Source organism: Sus scrofa, chromosome 15, assembly GCF_000003025.6.
Source record: "Sus scrofa isolate TJ Tabasco breed Duroc chromosome 15, Sscrofa11.1, whole genome shotgun sequence".
Classification (NCBI taxonomy): domain Eukaryota; kingdom Metazoa; phylum Chordata; class Mammalia; order Artiodactyla; family Suidae; genus Sus; species Sus scrofa.
Window position 1 is genome coordinate 139,917,949 of NC_010457.5, and position 19,421 is coordinate 139,937,369.

The window sequence follows — 19,421 nt, forward strand, 5'->3', positions numbered from 1 at the left end:
CTCCATTGGCTGGGAAAGCTCTGAGCTGGGAGCCCTGATTGGCTGAGGGGCCTGAGGCGACAGATTCCGGAAAGGGGGAGAGCAGCGAACATGGCGGCGGAGCGCGGCACGGGCCAGCAACAGTCGCAGGAGATGATGGAGGGTGAGTGGCCTCGCGGGGCGGCGACCGAAGGGCCCAGCGGGTGGGGGCGGCGGCCCGTACCGGACTTGCCCGAGAGAAACGGGGCGGCGCGCTTCCGGCCGCGGCTTGGGCCCCGCAGCGCGCGCCGTCTGACATCTGCCAGCCGGCAGGGCGGGGGCGGCCCCGGACCTGGGGACCCCGGGCAGAGGCGTAGCGGGCGGCTGGGGAAGTGCCCAACCCAGAGCCAGGGGCGAGAGGCGGGGCGAGCCGGGCGCGTGGGAGGGGACTGAGGGCGCGGTGGTCCCGCAGCCCCGGCGTCGGCCAGCCCGAGGGAGCCTCCCACCGGATCTCTTGAGCCTGACTCGCGAGCCAGGTCCCCCGGCAGCTGACGATGAAACCGGGCACGGGGCTCCCTGGGACCTGCCCGAGTCAGCGTGGCGGGGCTGGAGGAGGGTCCTCGACAGCCCGTGGGTTGTGGGGAAGGGGTGACAAGGAGCCAAGAGTCGAGTTTTAGAATCGACAGCTTTCTGTTTCCAAAGCTATCATAGTTCAAAAAAAACCTACATTTCAACTTTTTTGCTTTGTTGAAAAAAATTATTTGCGTATTGTGTATGCATGTAATTACCTACACACACTTAACCCCGACCCGGAGAGTCAGCGGTGTCTTTGGGTGCTTACACACGGGCGTCCGCAGCTTTCCCAAGAGCAGCCGCTGTCTCGTGTGTGAGGTGCTAGCTAGGGAAGGAAGGGTGGGGAGCCGAGGGGAAAACAGGAAGGCTTGGCATGCTTGGGAGTGGAGGCTGCACAACCAAGGCCCGCTCTTCGCTGAACCTAGAAGGCTAACTGCAAGTCAGCCAGGTTGTGGATAGGCTGCGGGACAGATCATAGATCCTTTCAGGTGAGGGAAGCCGCTTGGATGAGGGCAAGAGGGTGTGAGAGAATGTGACCCGTTTGGAGGAGCGCACAGTCATATTGAGTGGGGGAGGGTGCCAGCGACGCTGGCCAGAGCCGTCCTGGAAGGGGGCACACGTGAAAGGTCATGGACTTTGAGGCGTTTAGATCTTTTGAGGCAAGGAAGCACCGCTTCTCATCCCCCTTCTTCCCACCTCCCACCTCCCTGGGCTTCCTCTTCACCTGTTTCCTTGTCTTGGTAAATGGCAAATGGCAACCCTAGCAGTTCTCTCTCTCCTGCTCCCACCCATGCGATTAATCACCTCCTTAATGTCTCCAAATGTTCACTACCGCTCCCATTCCTACGGCCCATACCTTGAGCCCGTCCCAAGTCTCCTTGTGTGCTGATCTGCTGTCCCTTGCCCTGCCCCTCAGGATAGTCCCAAGGTTCACTTTGGCTGCCCTTCATTTGCTAAGCCCCGCCCGCCCTGGGCTCAGCCACGCCAGACCATCGTCCAGGAGAACTTGCTGCCCCTTAGCCTTGACCACAGAGTGCCCTGTGCCTGCTAACAGCTAACCTATTAAATGTCTACACGTGTGTCTTGCACATGTTTCGTGCCTGATAGCAGCTCCGAAATGCAAGGGCTGTACCACCTCCTTCTACAGACAAGGGGACTGAAGAAGGAGAAGGAAAAAAGACGCCAAAGCCATGTCTGCCGGGCAAGATGCAAACGCAGGAAGAGCCCTGGCACTCCAGAAATTGTTGGAGTCAAAGATCAGATTTGGATTTTAGAATCAGAGCATTCTCTAGCAATGGAGAATAGATTAAACAGAGCGAGACAAGCCACCGAGAGACCAGTTGGGAGCCCAGGCCCCAGGTCATGAGCAGCTGATCCAAGGCAGCTGTCAGGGCAGGGAGAAGGGATGGCCTGGGAGGTTCGAGGGCTGGCTTTCGTTAGGACGTGCCCACAGTCCTTTCCTGGGTGCTGATTTGCTAGGCCCGGCAGGAGAGGCAAAGATGAAACAGAGCTTCCTTTCCCTCAAGGAGCACACCCTCTGTAGCTAAGTTCTTGTCGAAGAGGAGAGTGGACGTCCAGGGTGGGCGAGGAGTCCAGGGCATCTGTTAGTGCTCCAGGTCTTCCAAACAGGCATCTGGAAGAGGCTGCAAAGAAAGTTAGGAAAAAGGAAAATTATCTGACAGTCTTGCCAAAGGCTTTTTAGGAGTCTGCCTCATCTAGCCGTTGCCTGATTTATTCATTCACAAAATATTTATTTATCAGCCTTCCGAAACTCTGTGCTGGTATCACGGTGCCCTGACACTCAGCGTCAGTGACCTTCCTGGGGCATTTGCACCTCTGGCTGTCTTCTCCTTTTTCATAGAGCTCCCCCTGCCCACAGTCTGATTTGAGTTAGTCTTGATTTCTTTCAGCACGTGGGCCTGTGAACTGGGCTGGTTTTCTTGGCCAAGTGGATAGTGGAGCGTGGACGAAGGTATGTGGCAGCAGGGTCACAGTAGTGCCCTCTACGTGGCATCTAGGCCAGAAGCGAGCGGAACAGGAGGTGCTTCACGTGTTGCCATTAGCGCCTTGAGTCGCAAAGCGCCAGGGCTTTCAGAATGCCTGGCGATTCTCCACGAGTTCCTTGAGGGCAGGAAGAGGTGGTCACTCACCTCCACACCCTGTGGCCTCCCTGCTCTGCCCCCCCCCAGGCCCCCAGGTCTCCCCTCCACCGGCCACCTCAGAGGGTGCCCGGGACACCCATGGAGCACGCTGAACTCAACAGACGTCTTTGAGCGACGTCTTTGTGATTTGTAACTGGGTATCAGTCTTACATGTTCTTCCAGGAGCCCCTGGAAGCGGGTGTGAGTTCTCATGGCTGTGTGTGGGTTCAGTTGACAGGCGGGTGGAGTCGGAAGAGTCGGGCGACGAAGAAGGGAAGAAGCAGAGCAGCGGGATAGTGGCCGACCTCAGCGAGCACAGCCTGAAGGATGGAGAGGAGCGGGGGCACGAGGAGCCCGAAGGTACCAGGCCCAGATAGGAACCTGCAACTCACTCGGGGGAGGGTGTGCGCTCTGTCGCACAGGATCCGTCCCCAGGAGTGGCATCGGGGTGGATGTGGCCGACGCTGGAGGCCCTCAGTGGGCGGGGCAGGCGGCATGGGTCTAGGAGCTCGTGCCCTCACGGGGCTCCCTGCACCAGCCGTGTGCCCCTGGCACTTGCAGGCAGGATGAGGTTTTTTCTAATTCCACTGAAGGCAAATAGAACTGCTAGTGAGATTGGTACTAGTGTACCATCTGGACCAGAACCGGAACGTTGCTTGATTAACTGTACGTTCGGAAAGCAAGATTTAAAATAAAACATTTTGGCTAACTACTATGCTCTCTCTTCCTACCGTAGTAGCATAAGCTAATGCGACCTTAGAGAAGTCAATTTTGAGGCCCGCTTCACCATTCTTAGAGGCCTGAGGACCAGCTTCTACGTCGTTTTAGTGGTTAGCAACAACAAAATGAAGTCAGAGATGAGAAAAATAAGTTCTCAGCCTGTAAAGGTGGTTTTTTTGCCCTCAACTCAACCATGATCTGAGCCTTTTTGTTTGTTTGCTTACTGAGAAAATCAGTTTACATTGCAGAGTGAAGGAAGCTGTAGAAACAAAGTTTTCCAAGACATTTCATTCGATAAAAAGCAGGTTTTTTACAAACAGTTTGCATGTTAAATCGTCTCTTTATTTTTAACACACTGCCAATCGTATATAGTTTCATCTGCTCACAGAGGAAACACATCAACTCGTTGCGGACTCTCTCTGAGCAGGTTTGAGAAGGTCTTGTACCTTCTGCATTCTCTAAGTTTCTACGGTGTACGGATGTTTAAGGCATTAAAAATCATGCGGGAGTCCCTGTCATTCGTGGCTCAGTGGGAATGAACCCAACCAGCATCCGTGAGGACACAGGTTCGATCCCTGGCCTCACTCAGTGGCTTAAGGATCCGGGTTGCCGTGAGCTGTGGTGTAGGTCGCAGACACGGCTCAGGTCTGGCGTTGCTGTGGCCGTGGCCTGAGACGGCACCTGCAGCTCCACTTCAGCCCTCGCCTGGGACCCTCCATATGCCGTGGGTACAGGCCCGAAAAAGAAATCATGCAAAACTAATTTTTAGAATAACACTGCTCTGTGCCAGGGAAGATGACTGGTAACTATGGCAACCTAATTTCAAGGCAAAAGGAGATTATCACAAAGGTCCCAGTCACCTTACTTCGGAGCTTCAGAGCTGCTGTTCTGGAGGTGGTGTGGGTGGAACGAGTACACGGGAGGATGGGAGAAAGCTCTCACCGCTGCCTGACTTAGTCACGGAAAAGCTGAGCCGGGGGAGTGTCACCTGCCCTCGTGTTTGAACACCGGGCACTGTGGAGGCCGGAAGAGCGGATGGAGCCGTGCTGTGGCCCCCGCCCCCGCCCGGGAGCACAAGCACAAGCTCACTGCCGCGCCCCCAGGTGCCCCTGGCTGCAAAGCGGAGCCTCTGGGCTTGAACCCTGCTCGTCCAGATCTGGCGGTCTTTGCTCCAGCCTGGCAGCTGGTTAGAGGTGGTTTGGGAATGTGCATTTTGTAAACAACAGGACTTGCTCCTACCTGTACAATTGCAGTCTTAAGTTCAAATAAAACAATTTCAAATGTTTCAACTCTTACCTTTCACCTTCCCTGAGTTATTTTATTTATTTATTTGCCTTTTTTTTTTTTAGGGCCACACTTGTGGCATATGGAGGTCCCCAGGCTAGGGGTCTCATCGGAGCTGTAGCCACCGGCCTACACCACAGCCACAGCAACGCCAGATCCGAGCTGCATCTTCGACCTCCACCACAGCTCACGGCAACGCCGGATCTTTACCCCACTGAGCAAGGCCAGGGATCGAACCCACAACCTCACGGGTCCTAGTCGGATTCGTTTCCGCTGTGCCATGACAGGAACTCCCTAAGTTTTTTTTTTTCAAAGATGGATACGTGATAGTGGGGAGGACGGCTGGTAACTTTGCTTCAAGGGCTAAGCTGACCTGTTGAACGGCCTGCCTGGCCGGATGTATTGCAGACAGAACCCTTTAAGCCTTGTGACCACCTGTCCTGGTTTGGACACCAAGTGGCCACACCCAGCCTTCGTCCTCGTCGTCGTCGTGCCTCTTTCCTCCGGACTTCCTGAGTTGGTGCCACTGGCTGTGCTGTCTTGGTCGGGGGTGTCATTTGGGCACGGTTTCGCTCAGCTCCTTTTATTTAATTCTGGGGTTGGTTGATGGTCTGTAGCGCTGTGGCCCACCTAGAGCAAAGGACACATTTTCCGAGTAGCTGTCACTGGTCGTTATGGAAAAGGCACAGTGGGAAGGCTGCGCCGCGCCTTCAGCCAGGGACGCCTTTGTCAGGCTGGTCTGGCCAAGGGGCACAGCCCAGCGCTTGAGCCCCCATCCTCCGGGCCCCAGGGCCTGGGGTGCTGGGAGCCCGCCCCAGCAGAAGCAAGCACCGTTTTGCTGTGGGGAAGAGGCGGCCAGAGGAGCCAGGCAGCATGGCATCGTCACCACAGGCCCGAGGAACACGGGAGGGACAGCGGCCACACCCCCGCGGCGGAGGAGGAGGAGCTCCACCAGGCGGGCGGCCCGGGTCCTCAACAGAAACTCCGCAGAGCGGAAGGAGCCCTGGGGAAAGGTCCTCCAGGCAGGATTCGTGGCCTCAAGCAGACCCTGATGCCAGCGGGTGGGGAGCCTTTAACCCGTTGGCTCCAGTGGGGGCAAGGGAGCCGCCACTCTCCCAGTCCCACTGTCAGGACGCCCGCTCTCCAGGGCCTGGGCCTCGGCCTCCCAGGCAAGAGAGGTGCTGAAATGAATCAGCGGGGCTCTCTGATCGTGTCTGCCGAGCTGTGCTTCATTTCGTTTGGCTCTTTGCAGAGAGGGGTGTTTGTCGACGCCAGGCCTCTTTTCAGAGTGGTGAAGGCACATCCCAGAACATGCGATACGCCCCACGTGATCTGTATCCAAACGACCCGAGTTTTTGCCACACACTGGAAGGGAAAGACTGGGAGGCAGGCTGCCGCCCGTCGCATGGCTCTGGGTCACACCGGGGGCCTCGGGTGGCTTCCTTCCTGGCCACTGGCTGGCTCACCTGAGGCTCCGTTGCCGCCCCCGCCCCCTTTCTGCCGACAGCTTCAGCCTGCATTTCCTTTCTGGGGAAGTTCTGCGGCCCAGATGGAAGTTTGGAGACCTTGGCCAGTGGCTGAATTCAGGAAACAGAACCTTGGAAGGTGACTGGTGCTGGCCGGGCGCTAGCTCTGCCAGGTCGTCCACATCCACGCCCTCCGCCTACAGCCTGCTGGCTCCTCCTCTGCCTTCCAGTTGGCTCCGTGCTCCGGGCAGCCCGACTCAGCTCTCCGCCGCGGGCCCACCGCCTCCTGGAGACCAGGGCTCTGAATGGGCCTCTTTTCTTTTCACTTTTTCAGAAGGACAAGAGCCGCCTGTGGATATGGAAACCATTAACCTGGACCGAGACGCAGAGGTAATGCTACCCGCTCAGCCCAGCCTCCGGGCATGGTGACAGCCCTCTGACCGTCAGGGTGTCTTTCGCAAAGGTGCCAGATTAGTAAGTGAGGTCCCTAGAAGCCCTCTGAGCCTCCCCCGGTGGCGTCAGCTTCCCTGGGTTCTTACTGGTGTGACCTCCAGTGGTCGACCTCACCTTTCCATTTAACCCTCGAGGGCCGGGGAGCAGTTGAAGCACCTGTGACTCATGGGTGTCCGATGACGACACTGTTCCTGGCGGGGTCCTGCATCCCCAGCATCGGAAGAGCACAGGGCATGGACTGTCCGGGGGCGGGGCGGGGGGAGCCAGCCTGCCTCCCCAGCCCGCAGCCGCCACCAGTGGTGACATGATGGGCGGCGTCTCCTCAGAGCCCGGGCAGGGAGGCAGCTCACCTCCCCTGGCGTGGAGGGCCGGTTCCCACGAGGCCACTGTGGCGCATAGCGAAGCCCAAGAGCATCTTGCAGCCCCTCCCGTGTCCCTGTCACCGGCCACCGCAGACCCCGTATGGCACTGGCTCTCGAGTCCTGCCCCAGCCCCCCTGTGGCTCCTGCTCCAGGAAGCACATCCTGCTGGCCGCCAAGCTCGGGTTTTCTTTGTTCCAGGATGTGGATTTGAATCACTACCGCATTGGGAAGATCGAAGGCTTTGAGGTGCTGCGGAAAGTGAAGGTGAGAGGAGCCCCTCCTTCCCCAGGAGGCGATCCTGTGACGCCCCAAAGTACGGCCCCCGAAGGCCCCGCGGAAACCAGGACAGAACTGGTTCTGCGCAAGCAACCGTCCTCGTGAAGGTGCCAGGCTGCCCCAGGCACTGCCAGCGGGCACCCCGTGTCCTGAGCGTGGCAGGGTTTCTGGAACAGTCCGGGAGGCGGGGACTCAGACCTGCTGCCGCCGCCTGCTGTGCCTCAGGTCGGGGCCTGCCTGCTGCTGAGCACACACACCAGGCGCTGGTCCTTAACGCTCTTGCACTCAATCTGTGTTTCAAAACTCGGCGCCCGGAGGCTTCTCTGCTGGGAAACCGCAGCGCCTCCCCACCGAGTGGGGCTGCCTCCGAGCACGGGCGGCGTCTGCCCGTCCTCTCCGAGAGCAGCACCTTTCCCGCCAAACGGGAAGGAAAGGCGGGCCCCCTGGCCTGGTCTCCGGGCCTCCCTGTTGCTTATGTCACCTGTCCCTTTCTGTCCCGCCAGACTCTCTGTCTTCGTCAGAATTTAATTAAATGCATTGAGAACCTGGAGGCGCTGCAGAGCCTTCGCGAGCTGGACCTTTACGACAACCAGATCCGGAAGATCGAGAACCTGGAGGCGCTGACGGAGCTGGAGTGAGTCAGGGGCCCAGGGCCCTGCGGGGGGTGGTCCGCATACCCTGCGCCCCCCTCAGCCTCGGGGGCCTGCCTGGCCCTCCGCTCCCTGGATGCGTCGGCTCTCCACTGCCTCAGCTTGAGTCGAGGCTTCCGGCTGGGATGACATGGTTTTTCCCTCAGCACTGTCCTGTGAGCCCGGGCAGCAGGCATCGGGGTCCCTGGAGGCCCCCCGGCTCCCCCTGCCTTCCTGGGCCGCCACGAGAGTCTGTTGGTTACCACCTGAGTCCGGGGCCTGTGCCCACTGCGAAACCTTTTGCCTGTTCCCAGGATTCTTGATATTTCCTTCAATCTGCTGAGAAGCATCGAAGGGGTCGACAAGTTGACGCGGTTGAAGAAACTCTTCCTGGTGAACAACAAGATAAATAAAATTGAGAACCTAAGCAGCCTACGTCAACTGCAGATGCTGGAGCTGGGATCCAACCGCATCCGGGTAGGTGCAGCGCCCTGGCGGCCGGTCCCTTCGCGAGGGCGGCCCTGCCTGGGCAGGGTGGGTGCGGGGTGCGCTTGGCTGGGTTTTTCACGAGAAGAAGCGCCGCCCAGAGGTCAGTGTTGATAAGAAAGCGGCCGGTGCAGGGTCCAGCCTTTCCTCTGCACGTGGACTTCACTCGCCCTCCACCCGCCTCGGGACAGAGCTCGCAGCAAAGCGCCCAGCCGCGCTCCGCCCAAGGCCCGTGCTCTGCTTCTGCGTGCGCCGCGCCTGGTTTTCTGCTGAGCCTCTGAGAGCCGAGTGCCAAGCACAGCCGGGGTGGCGGCCGTGACCCTGCCCCACGCCAGGGCCGCAGGATGGAGCCGGCTGCTCGCACACGGTGGCCGTCCTACTCGGACCCCTGTGCGCCCTGGGTCAGGCCCCGGGGCAGCCCTAGCTGATGCCCCAGCGTCTAGATCGGGCTCTGCCTGCCCTCTGAGGGGGACACTGGACAGAGTGGGGCTGCCAGGCCTGGGCAGACGGTCCGGGACATAGAAGCAGATGGAGTGGTCTGCCCGCTGATTCGGAGCCGCTGGGATGGGCCTGGGGGGGCGTCCTGGGGGCTCACAGGACTGTCGGCCCTGCGTCTGCCAGCTCCACCGGGAGGGGGCCTCTGCCTCTGCCGGCAGAAGGGAGCCCGTTTCAGGGAGCCCCGCGTAGAGGAACGAAACACGTGTCAGCTCAGAGTTGTAGAACCGGGGGGCGTGGGCGGCCCGCCGACTGTCCCCCGGAACCTGAGCTCTGTGAGGGAGCCCAAGGGGGAGGGCGCCCCCCGCCCCGGGCCTCTCTCCCTCACGCTGTCCCTTCACGCCAGGTGACCCTGGGCACCTTCCGCGGCCGGGGTGGGGCGTGCCTCGCCGACACCCAGGGCTGGGGTCCAGGGAGCGCTGTCCCCTCGCCCAGGGCCCTTCCTTCTCTGGTGCCTCACTGTGCCCCGTCCTGACTTTCACAGGCAATTGAAAATGTCGACACGTTAACTAACCTGGAGAGTCTGTTTTTGGGGAAAAACAAGATCACAAAACTTCAGAACCTCGACGCGCTCACCAACCTGACGGTGCTCAGCATGCAGGTAGGGCCCCCCCTTCCCCCCCGCTGGGCCTGCCGCACAGCCAGGCCCACATCCTTCCCCGGCTCCGTCTCGGAGAGCAGCACCCGCGCTGTCGGCGAGCAGTTCACAGCTGTAGTCGCACATGACACCCGCTGAACTAAAATTCCCTTCTCGAAGCGTCACCTTTTCCTAATAAAGGCCCTAGGCGGTTTTTAGCCAAGGGCGCCCTCAGAAGGTTGAGCTGCAGTTCCAGAGCCTTCGAAAGTGTTGGGCTCCACAGTGGAAGTGAGCCCCCCACGTCTGTGCAGAGGTTGTGCAGCCCGCGTTCGGGGTGGGCAGGCATCTGGAGGTGCAAACAGGTGGCACCAGACCTTGAGGCGGGTACGATGGGTGTTCTGGGGACAGGGCCCCGCCACATGGGCCCCACACACCACACGTGCCTGGGGTTCTGAAGACTCTCCCCGCCTTGGCTGCACCCACGGCAGGCCACAGTTCCCAGGCCAGGGATCGAACCCGCGCCACAGCAGTGACCCAAACCACTGCAGTGACAAGGTCGGATCCTTAACCTGCTGAGCCGTAAGAGAACTCCCCACAGACTTCTTTCAGGAGAGGCCACTGTGTGTTAATGTGGGCTCTAACGGGAATTTATTTTTAGAAAGTCTGCGATTTTGACTTTTTGAATGACTAAATTAAAGGAGGAAGACCTTCCCCAAGTTGACAAAAAAAGTGCACTCTTTGCATAAAAGGCTGGACTCCTTCTGCATGGCGTTTAACCCAGCACAACAGACTCGAAACCTCGCTCTCTCTGCCCGCACGCAAGTGCTGTCCGGCCGCCTCAGCGGAACGCACGCCCTGTCGGGCGTCTCTGGGAAAAGCAGCCCTTTTGCCGAAAAGCCACTTTGTTGCCCACGTCCACGCTGCCTGACGCCTGTCGGCTCTCCCTCTTGCAGAGCAACCGGCTGACCAAGATCGAGGGCCTGCAGAGCCTGGTGAACCTGCGGGAGCTCTACCTCAGCCACAACGGCATCGAGGTCATCGAGGGCCTGGACAGCAACGTAAGCCGCGCCGGCCGGGTGGCAGGGCGGGCGGCGGGGCTGGGCTGCGCCCCCCAGGCGGCTCCTGGAGACCTTCCACCCCCGGCTTGGCTTGCTGGGCCCTGCGGCCCAGGCAGCCTGTGCCGAGCTGGGCTGCTTGGGGGCAGGTTCGCCCACAGCCCTGGAGGCGTTTGGGGAGATTATAAAAAGGAACCTCTAGGAGTTCCCGTCGTGGCGCAGTGGTTAACGAGTCCGACTAGGAACCATGAGGTTGCAGGTTCGATCCCTGGCCTCGCTCCGTGGGGTAAGGATCTGGCGTTGCCGTGAGCTGTGGTGTAGGTCGCAGACGCGGCTCGGATCCCGCGTTGTTATGGCTGTGGTTTAGGCCAGCAGCTACAGCTCCAATTCAACCCCTAGCCTGGGAACCTCCACATGCCGCGGGAGCAGCCCTAGAAATGGCAAAAACACACACACACAAAAAGGAACCTCTAGCTGCTCCCAGGTGCCCCTGTAGCTCAGAGGGCCAGCAGCGCCCCTCGGCCCAGAGCTCCCGCTCCACCAGCCCTCGGGCGCCAGGCAGAGAGGGTGGCACGGGCCCTGAGCTCCCAGGGGCCTGCCCCCCTCAGCTGCCCTAGGGCAGCATGTGAGACAAATGAAAACTTCTACTCAGTGAGTTTTACTGCTTTTTTTTTGTTCCTGTTTTGTTTAGTTGCCAGCAAATGCAGTCAGACTGGTCACCTCCATCAGAACCTCTCCCCTTAGCCCAGGCCCCTTTGGCCCCGGTGCCGCAGCCCCTGGCCCTAGTCACCGTTAGTAATGTTTCAAGGGGAAATCCACATTCTGATTTCATTTCACCAGCATCTCTGTAACATTTTGGAAAATCTAGTAAGTCTGGTCACCTCCCTGCCCTCAGCCAAATGGAGGGTTTGCAGATCGGGTGTGTAAACAGGGTGCCCGCTCGGGCGGAGCAGGACGGGAGGTTGAGGCCACGTCTGAGGTGGGACTATGTCCAGAGGCCGGGGGGCTGGAGCTGGCCAGCGTCCCTTTCAGTGCCACCGCCTCCCGGAGGGCCCGCCAGGGACAGTGAGCGGCCAGATCCCGGGCAAACAGGACGGGGTAAGGCTTTGGAATTGAACCCGCAGTCCGGCTTCAGCGCCAGCCCGCCTGGGGCCTCTGCCACAAAACAGGCAGGAAAAGCAGCCGTGGCTTTGAAGGCAGTTCTGTCAGTAGCCGTCAGAATCAGATGTGAGTTTTTCCTCTGGGCTCTTGATCCAACCGGAGACCAGACTCTCGCCAGGTCTCTTCCAAGCTTTGTCCCTCAGCTGGACTTACCTGCGCGCCGTGAGACCAGGAAAGAAGGGTCTTTGCTCCCCGTGGCAGGTCCGCCGTCCCGACCCCACGAGCGCCCCGTCCCCCACCGCCCGGCCGCCTCTGCTCTGGTGCGTCCCTCACGCTCGGGGTCACTGTCTGGCAGTGACGGTTGCTGCTGTGGACGTGGTCTCTGCCCTGCTTGCTCTGCCCACCCTGTCCCCTCCTTTTATTTTTTTTTAAGTAATGCTTACTTTCCTGCTTTCGAACGAGCTTTTAAAACACTGCCCAGCTTCCAGCACAACACGAAGTAGTGCTGAGCATGCAGTGGAACCCACGTGCTCAGGGGTTCGGGGCCGGTTCTGGCAGCCGCACGCCCCCTGTGCCCTGTGCTGAGGCCACCTTAGCTCTGCCGGTTCCTGGGCTCGGGTGGAGCAGGGGCAGTGGGCCTGCCTCGCTTCACTACCCACCGTGTCCCTCTCCTACGCCCCTGTTTGTTCAGAAAAACCCCAAACCCCTCAGGTAGGAGCATCCTGGTGCACTGTAGTCACCCCGCCATCTGAGCCGCCACCCGCGCCATGGGTGAAAGGGTGCCTTGCCATGGCTGAGCCCAGATTCCAGGGGCGCTCACCCAGCCCTCGGGGGTTCAGCAGAGCTGCTGGCCACCTGCTGGGGGTCGTTTTTATTTTATTGAGACTTTTTTTATTTTCTCTTAAAACCTAGGGAATTTGGAATCAGAATCCCAGGAACGTGAAATGGAAGAACGGGAGCCCGATGTCAGAAGTGGGCACGGCAGGGCGGGGAGGGGGTGCTGCGTGTGGCGGCTCCGTTTGGTCTTAGAAAAACTTGCCCATTGGCTTCACTCTACAGAAAGCAACGCGAGCTTTAAAAACCCTCAGCTTCTACAGTTCTATTCAGCCTTTTCTGTTAAATCTTGAAACTCTGTGAACTTAAACTACTCCCCAGGCTCGGCTGGTGTGTGTTGGAAAGTAGGCATCTGCTGAGGTTTTTGAATGGCAGGTCAGGATGCGCTAAAGACACGGTGGTGTCCCCGAGAGGAAGGGCCAAGCCCCCGACACTGCTCAGCGGGCCGAGCGCCCCTCGCCTCTTCCTGTAAACTCCAGGCCAGCTCCAGGCGTTCCACTCCCTGCCCCTTCCTCCGGCGGCCTCCTGCTGGGAGGAGGGCCCTTCCGGGAGCCCGTGTGGGGCCTGGGCGGTTCCCTCCCCTCGCCGAGCCCCAGATTCCCCAGCCCTAGAGGGAGGAAGAAATACTATGTCAGGGCCACTTGGAATTGTGTGCTTCCTTGCGATAACACAGAAGCCACGTGGATACCGACCTGCCCCCTTCAGAGCCCATCCCCAGGCCTCCTCCCTCTGCCTCGGGCAGGTGTTTATCTGCTCCTCCCAGGACAGGGCACTTTCCTGGGATCCTTGTGGGCGAGGACCTGTGAGTCTGATGGCGCAAATGCTGGTGACAAGGGCTCGGGGAGGTGGGTGTGAGGATTCGGGTGTCAACAAAACCAGTCCGGCCCAGGGGGCGACGTCACCGCGTTCTGAGAAGCAGCCCCCCGCACCGCACTCCCCCCGCCCCCCCGCGCGGCTCCGAGCTCTGTCCCCAAGGCCCTGTGCACGGCCACGCAGTCATCGCTGAACTGAGGTGACCCAGGCGAAATTTTATCTCCTCGTGCAGAACAAGCTCACCATGTTGGACATCGCGTCGAACAGGATCAAAAAGATTGAAAACGTCAGCCATCTAACCGAGCTGCAGGAATTCTGGGTAAGTGCGGATCTCGCGGGCAGGCGGCGCTTCCGCTACGCTGGTCCTTCTGAGTCAGGTGTTTGCGGGAAGGAGGAACTTCGGCCCTGGGGGCCGGGCGTGGAGTGGCATTGCCCACGGGCCCCGGGACTTGGCTCCCGCTGCCGTCTGTGGCCTGGCAGCACCCGGGAGCTTATTAAAGATGCAGGGTCCTTGGCCTGTCGCACCCCAGGTGCAGACTGAATTGCAACTGGCAAGAAGATTCTGGGTGGCTGCCGAGCATGTGGAAGGGCGAGAAACCCCAGTCTGTGCCCTTGGGCCCTGGGATGGCACGTGCCCGCAGTGCAGGTCCATCCCTGCACCACGGAAGGGCTGTCGGGGCCTCCGCAGTCAGCCCTGTGGGGGTTTGCCTCGGGTCTGCCTCAGGCGTAGGTGTGGTTCCAGGCCCAGTGTGGCAGAGCCCGCAGAGAGGAACAGGCCGTCGGCAGCCTCAAGGCCGCTCCGACAGGTTTGCGGAGTGACCCCCAAGCCGAGCGTCGGTGTCAGGGCTGCACGCGGATGTTCTGCGGCACCTTAGTTGCCTGTCCCCAGGCCCCGGGGTCATGGCCCCTGCAGGTGCTGCTGCGCCCTCCACCCTGTGACGACCGTGAGCCTGGTGAGCCTTGTCCCTGACGTGCTCAGGCTGCACCGAGAATTGTGCCGTGTCTCAGGCGTGGCTCTTCCTTGCCCAGCCATCCTGCTCAGCCTGCTCGCGTCCACGTGGCTTCCCTTCCCCATCTTCGAGGTCATCCAGGTTTCCTTAGAACACAGGTGGCCGCTGAGAAGAGGTCCCGGGCCCCCACCCGTTCTTTTTGGCTGCACACTCAGCATGTGGAAGAAGTTCCCAGACCAGGGATCACACCTGCACCACAGCAGCGACCCAAGTCACAGCAGTGACAACACTGAATCCTTAACCCACCGAGTCACCAGGGAACTCCCTTGCCCCTTAGAAATGGCACTCGGGAGTTCCCGTCGTGGCGCAGTGGTTAACGAATCCGACTAGGAACCATGAGGTTGCGGGTTCGGTCCCTGCCCTTGCTCAGTGGGTTAACGATCTGGCGTTGCCGTGAGCTGTGGTGTAGGTTGCAGACGCAGCTCGGATCCCACGTTGCTATGGCTCTGGCGTAGGCCGGTGGCTACAGCTCCGATTGGACCCCTAGCCTGGGAACCTCCATATGCCGCGGGAGCGGCCCAAGAAATAGCAACAACAACAACAACAACAAAAAACAAAAGACAAAAAAAAAAAAAAAAAAAAGAAATGGCACTCGGTCTTGGATGTTGTCAGGAGTGATGCCAGAGCGAGGCCAGAACCAGCACTCGGAAGGCTGGGGATTGGAGTTCCCATGTGTGGCTTAGTGAGCTGAGGACCTGACCTTGTCTCTGTAAGGACACGGGTTTGAGCCCTGGCCTCGCTCAGTGGGTTAAGGATCCAGCGTTGCTGTAAGCTACAGCACAGGCTGGCAGCTACAGCTCCAATTCAGCCCTCGCCTGGGAACTTCCATGTGCCGCCAGTGCAGTCCTAAAAAGACAAAAAACAAGAAAGTCTGGGGGAGACGAGCAGGCCACCATAAGCCCGTGGGTGCGGTGTTCAGCCCAGCCCTGGAGGAAGGTGCGTGCGGCCTAGGGTAAGCTGGCTGGGCCGGAGCGAAGGGGTTTGGGTCTGAGGAGGCCAGGGACTCCCAGAGAAAAACCAGCCAGCCAGAAAAAGGAGTTCAGCAACAGAGGCCCTGAGGGTGGAAAATTTAGGGAGCAGGTTTGGGAAGCCAGCTGATACCGAAGCAGTGCAAGGCGTGATTCCTTCTGTGTGTCCTGCCAGGGGACAGAGCGTGGGACGTGAGGCAGGGCAGACAGCCCGGCACCCTGGCCCCCGGGAGGCAGGCGGGCTGGCAGTCTCTGGAGGCTGACAGCCTTGACCCTGAGGCTGGCAGAGGAAGTCTGATTCTTGGACCCGGCACGGGCAGAGCTGGCAGAGTGCTTCCCGGGTCCAGGCGCTCCCCTGATCTGAGATCAGTTCCCCGCTTCACCGCAGAGGGATCGGATTCCAGGAGGGGAAGCTGCCAAGCGGGAAGCTTCAAACTCTGTCCGGCGCGCGTGCCGTGTGGGATCCGTCCTGGGCTGTGAGCTAGCCCGAGGGAGAGACGGGAAACGGGCTCCGTGAAGCTTTCCTGCCCCGGAGCCTGTGGGTTTGAGTTTCTGTCTGTGCTGCTGATGTTACTGGAGCTGCGGATTTGTCCGTCCCTCTCCTCAGGCCGTCAGTTCCTGTTCAGTGTGTTTGGAAGGTTCATGTTCGGTCCACGCGCGCTGAGGACTGTCATGGCCTCTGGGTGGACTGTCCCTTCGTCCTGTGGAGCCTCCTGGTGCGTTACTGTCCCCCCCTCGTCCTGGAGTCCGCCTTCTGTTACCAACAGCCGCTCCCCCCATCTCGCGGTACCGCCGTCTCAGCTGTCTCTCTCCATCCGTTCACGCCTTTTTTTTTGGCCTTTTTAGGGCCGCTCTCGCGGCCCATGGAGGTTCCCAGGCTAGGAGTCCAGTTGGAGCTGTAGCCGCCAGCCTACACCAGAGCCACAGCAACGTAGGATCTGAGCCGCATCTGCAACCTGCACCACAGCTCACGGCAACAGCAGATCCTTAACCCACGGAGTGAGGCCAGGGATCGAACCCGCGTCCGCGTGGATGTGAGTCGGGTTCGTTTTCTGCTGAGTCACGACGGGAACTCCCACCTGAAGCATTTTAACATTTTTTTTGTTGTGCAGCCTGTTGCAAACCAATTCTTTCAGCTTTGATTTGTCCAAAAAAAACGTGTATTTTTGCCTGCCTCTTTGAAGGAGAGTACACAGTTTTCGTTTGATGCGGTTTTTCCCTGAGACAGCACCTTGTCCACTGCGCTCTGGTTCGCGTGGTTTATGACCAGAGCTTTGTTCCCTTATGTGTAACGTGTCTCTTTCCTGGGACTGCTTTTTAATGTGTTCTTTTAATCGCTGTTGCTTTTTGCAACTTGAGTGCGATGCTGGTTCTAAGGCTTACTGAGTGGTTTGGATCTGAGAATTGATAGTTTTTATCAAATGCAGAAAACCCTCTTTGGAAATTATTTCTTCACACAGTTTTTCTGCCCTTCCTCCCCAGTTTCCTTCTGCAAATCCAGTTGTATGTGTGTTGTCACTGGGCAGCAGGGAGGCTCCGGCCTCCTACCACCCCCACCCCCGACCCCCAGCCGGGGCTTTTGTCTCTCGTGCTTCCACGGTCCGGTTGCTGTTTCTCTGTCTCCGAAATCAGGATGTCCTGCTTCGCTGTCCACCTGCTGGAATCTCAGATGCCGTGCGTCTCAACTCTAAGAAAACGCGTGGCGTGTGTTTTATGGGGTGTCCCTTTCCTCACCGGGGTCACACTTCCTTTCCATCCTTCCCTCACACATTTAGTAATTTTTTGTTCGATGCCAAGCACTGGGATGCTAAATTGTGTCGGGCTTTTGCTGTTCTCCTTAAAGTGTGTTTCGTCGGGCTTTTTATGTGGCAGGCAGTCGAGTCACTGCTTGAGGCTTTCGAGGCTCAGGAAAGCCTTCTCAGCATGCAGCTGGGAAGCCTGCCCTGCAGGCCTGTCTGCTCTGCTTGGGGCTTCGTTCTGTCCTGGGCCCTCGGCCCCCTGGCCCTCGTCGTTCCCCAGCTGCTTGCAGCCAGCAGTCCGGGGACCCCAGGCGGACTCCTGGAGCCTTTACCCTGCCTAGCTTGCTCGTCTCCAGAAATCGCAGCTGCCACCGCCTGCGGTCTACATGCAGCCCCTCACCTCCGTGGGGCCCCCACCCTCCCTGTGATCCAGAACGTCCTCAGGCGGGGGCCAGGGTGGGTCCCAGTCCGGCGCCTGGACAGAGCCGTTCCACCCGCGCCTGTGCTGGCTCCTCGCCTGCATGGAGGCAGCTCTGCACGTGGGGTTCTCGTGGCCTTCCACCACGTTCTTTGGAAACTGGAAGAACGGGGGGCCGGTCTCTCAGAGCCCCAGCAGAAGGGCCGCGGCGTCCGCTTGACGGACAGTTTGGACCGAGCGGGAGCAGACACCGTGACGGGTGCTCCGACCCGGAGGTCCTCGGTGCCCTCGCCGTGCCGGCGCTCTGAAAAGTGAGAGGGCCCCTGGCGGAGGCCGGTCCCCCCACCACCCATGGGCCTTGGCGGGGCCAGGACGGGGACCTAACCTGCTCTGAGCCTGTCCTGACACCACGCATCTGGGACGGGCGCCGGCCGTGAGGGGTCAGCCCTGGCATTTCCGCCCCGTAGACAGGGCGGGCGGCCCAGGGAGCAGGCCACAGAGGCCACTCGTGGGCAGGCCCTGGGCATCAGGCGGCGTGGCCTCAGTGTGCTGGCCAGGGTGCAACCGGAGCACTGTCGGGCCTTGGCAGCAGTGATGAGGATGGGCTGGTGGGGGACACGGGGTGGGGCGGGCTGTGATCGCCGTGGCTCCATCTTCGCCCTGCTGCACAGAACATGGATTTGGCCTGTCGACGTGCCAGGCGCAGGCTGGACAGGTAGCTCGGATGCTGCCCAAAGGCGGCCAGGCCAGGGCATGCCAGCAGGGATGGCTGGAAGGCTGCTGGGTGCCAGTCACCCGTCTTCTGAGTGGGGGCCTCCCACCACGTGGGGGGGCTCGGGGCTGTCGTGCTCCGACGGCTCTCCTGACGCACACGTGTCCCCCAGATGAACGACAACCTCCTGGAGAGCTGGAGTGACCTGGATGAGCTCAAGGGCGCCAAGAGCCTGGAGACGGTGTACCTGGAGCGGAACCCCCTGCAGAAGGACCCCCAGTACCGGCGCAAGATCCTGCTGGCGCTGCCCACCGTGCGGCAGATCGACGCCACCTTCGTCCGCTTCTGAGCCGCACCGCGGCCCCGGCCTCCCTCAGAAGAGCCTCCTGGCTGCGGTTTTTAATCCTCCCGTTGCTCCTGAGTCGTCACTATCGACAGTCACAAACGCAATGGCAATAAAAAGGCACCGAGTGAAAGGCCCGTGTGTGACGCCGCTCCGCTCGCGCCCCGGGACGCCAGCTCTGTCGCCTCCGGCTGCACTGAGCTCGAGCCAGCGGCCCACGGCCGGGGCGCCCCGCGTGGCGAGGGCACGACCCTGTGTTTCCCTGTCTCCGGGGGAGGCGAGGCCCCGGCGGGCGTCGGGGCGGACGCCAGGGTGTTTGCCCGTCGGCCGAGACTGGCGTCTCAGGCCCGTGGTGCCAGGTTCGTTTTCTGTATGAAGTAACCAAACCGCGGGCAAGGACGACGGGGCCTGTGTGCCGCGCGCGACCCAGCGCACCCTCCTGAGCAGTGGCTGCACGCCGGGCCTTGCTGACGTGCCTAACCCGAACCCCGCACCCGCACCCGCATGCACGCGCGCACACACCCCCGCCCGCAGTGCCGCCGGCGGCCAAGCCCACCTGGCTCTCCCTGCAGGGACCCCCCACCCCGTCACCCCTTGTGCGCAGCTGGATCCGTGCACGACCAACATCGGCCACCCCCCAGATGGGCCAGGGGCCTTGTCGTCGCTTGGGCTCTCGGGTGTTTGTCCCCCTCTGCGGAACGGTCCCGAGGCCCCGGCCCCAGGTTCAGGAGCCCCTGCGCCTCATGCAGCTGCGTCCGTTCTAACTTCTACTTGTTCCAATGAAAATAAAACTTCGCGTCCTCGGCAGCACATGCCCCAGCAGTCGCCCACCCGCCCGGCGCCGTCCTCCCAGGAGGCCCTGCTGGACAGCGCTGCCCTGGAGCCTGTCAGAGCCCCGGGCAGCCCGCCCGGAGGCCTCAGGGCTCGGGCGCGTCCAATTCCCGACTCAGATCTTCACCGACGCAAACCGCGTCACCAGATCTGGGAGCAGGAGCAAAGCGGGGTCGC

General features: G+C 60.4%; 1 protein-coding gene across 3 annotated transcripts; it reads left to right on the forward strand.

The window, feature by feature from the left end:
* On the forward strand, nt 58-19,220 carry PPP1R7 (protein phosphatase 1 regulatory subunit 7). 3 transcript variants are annotated; one of them, XM_013982499.2, is made up of 11 exons: nt 63-142; nt 2,442-2,503; nt 2,904-3,032; nt 6,477-6,532; nt 7,156-7,221; nt 7,737-7,867; nt 8,177-8,339; nt 9,328-9,444; nt 10,374-10,478; nt 13,456-13,542; nt 18,243-19,220. In XM_013982499.2, exons 4-11 carry the CDS (start codon nt 6,500-6,502, stop codon nt 18,417-18,419), a joined length of 879 nt encoding a protein of 292 aa, XP_013837953.1. In that variant the 5' UTR covers nt 63-142; nt 2,442-2,503; nt 2,904-3,032; nt 6,477-6,499; the 3' UTR covers nt 18,420-19,220.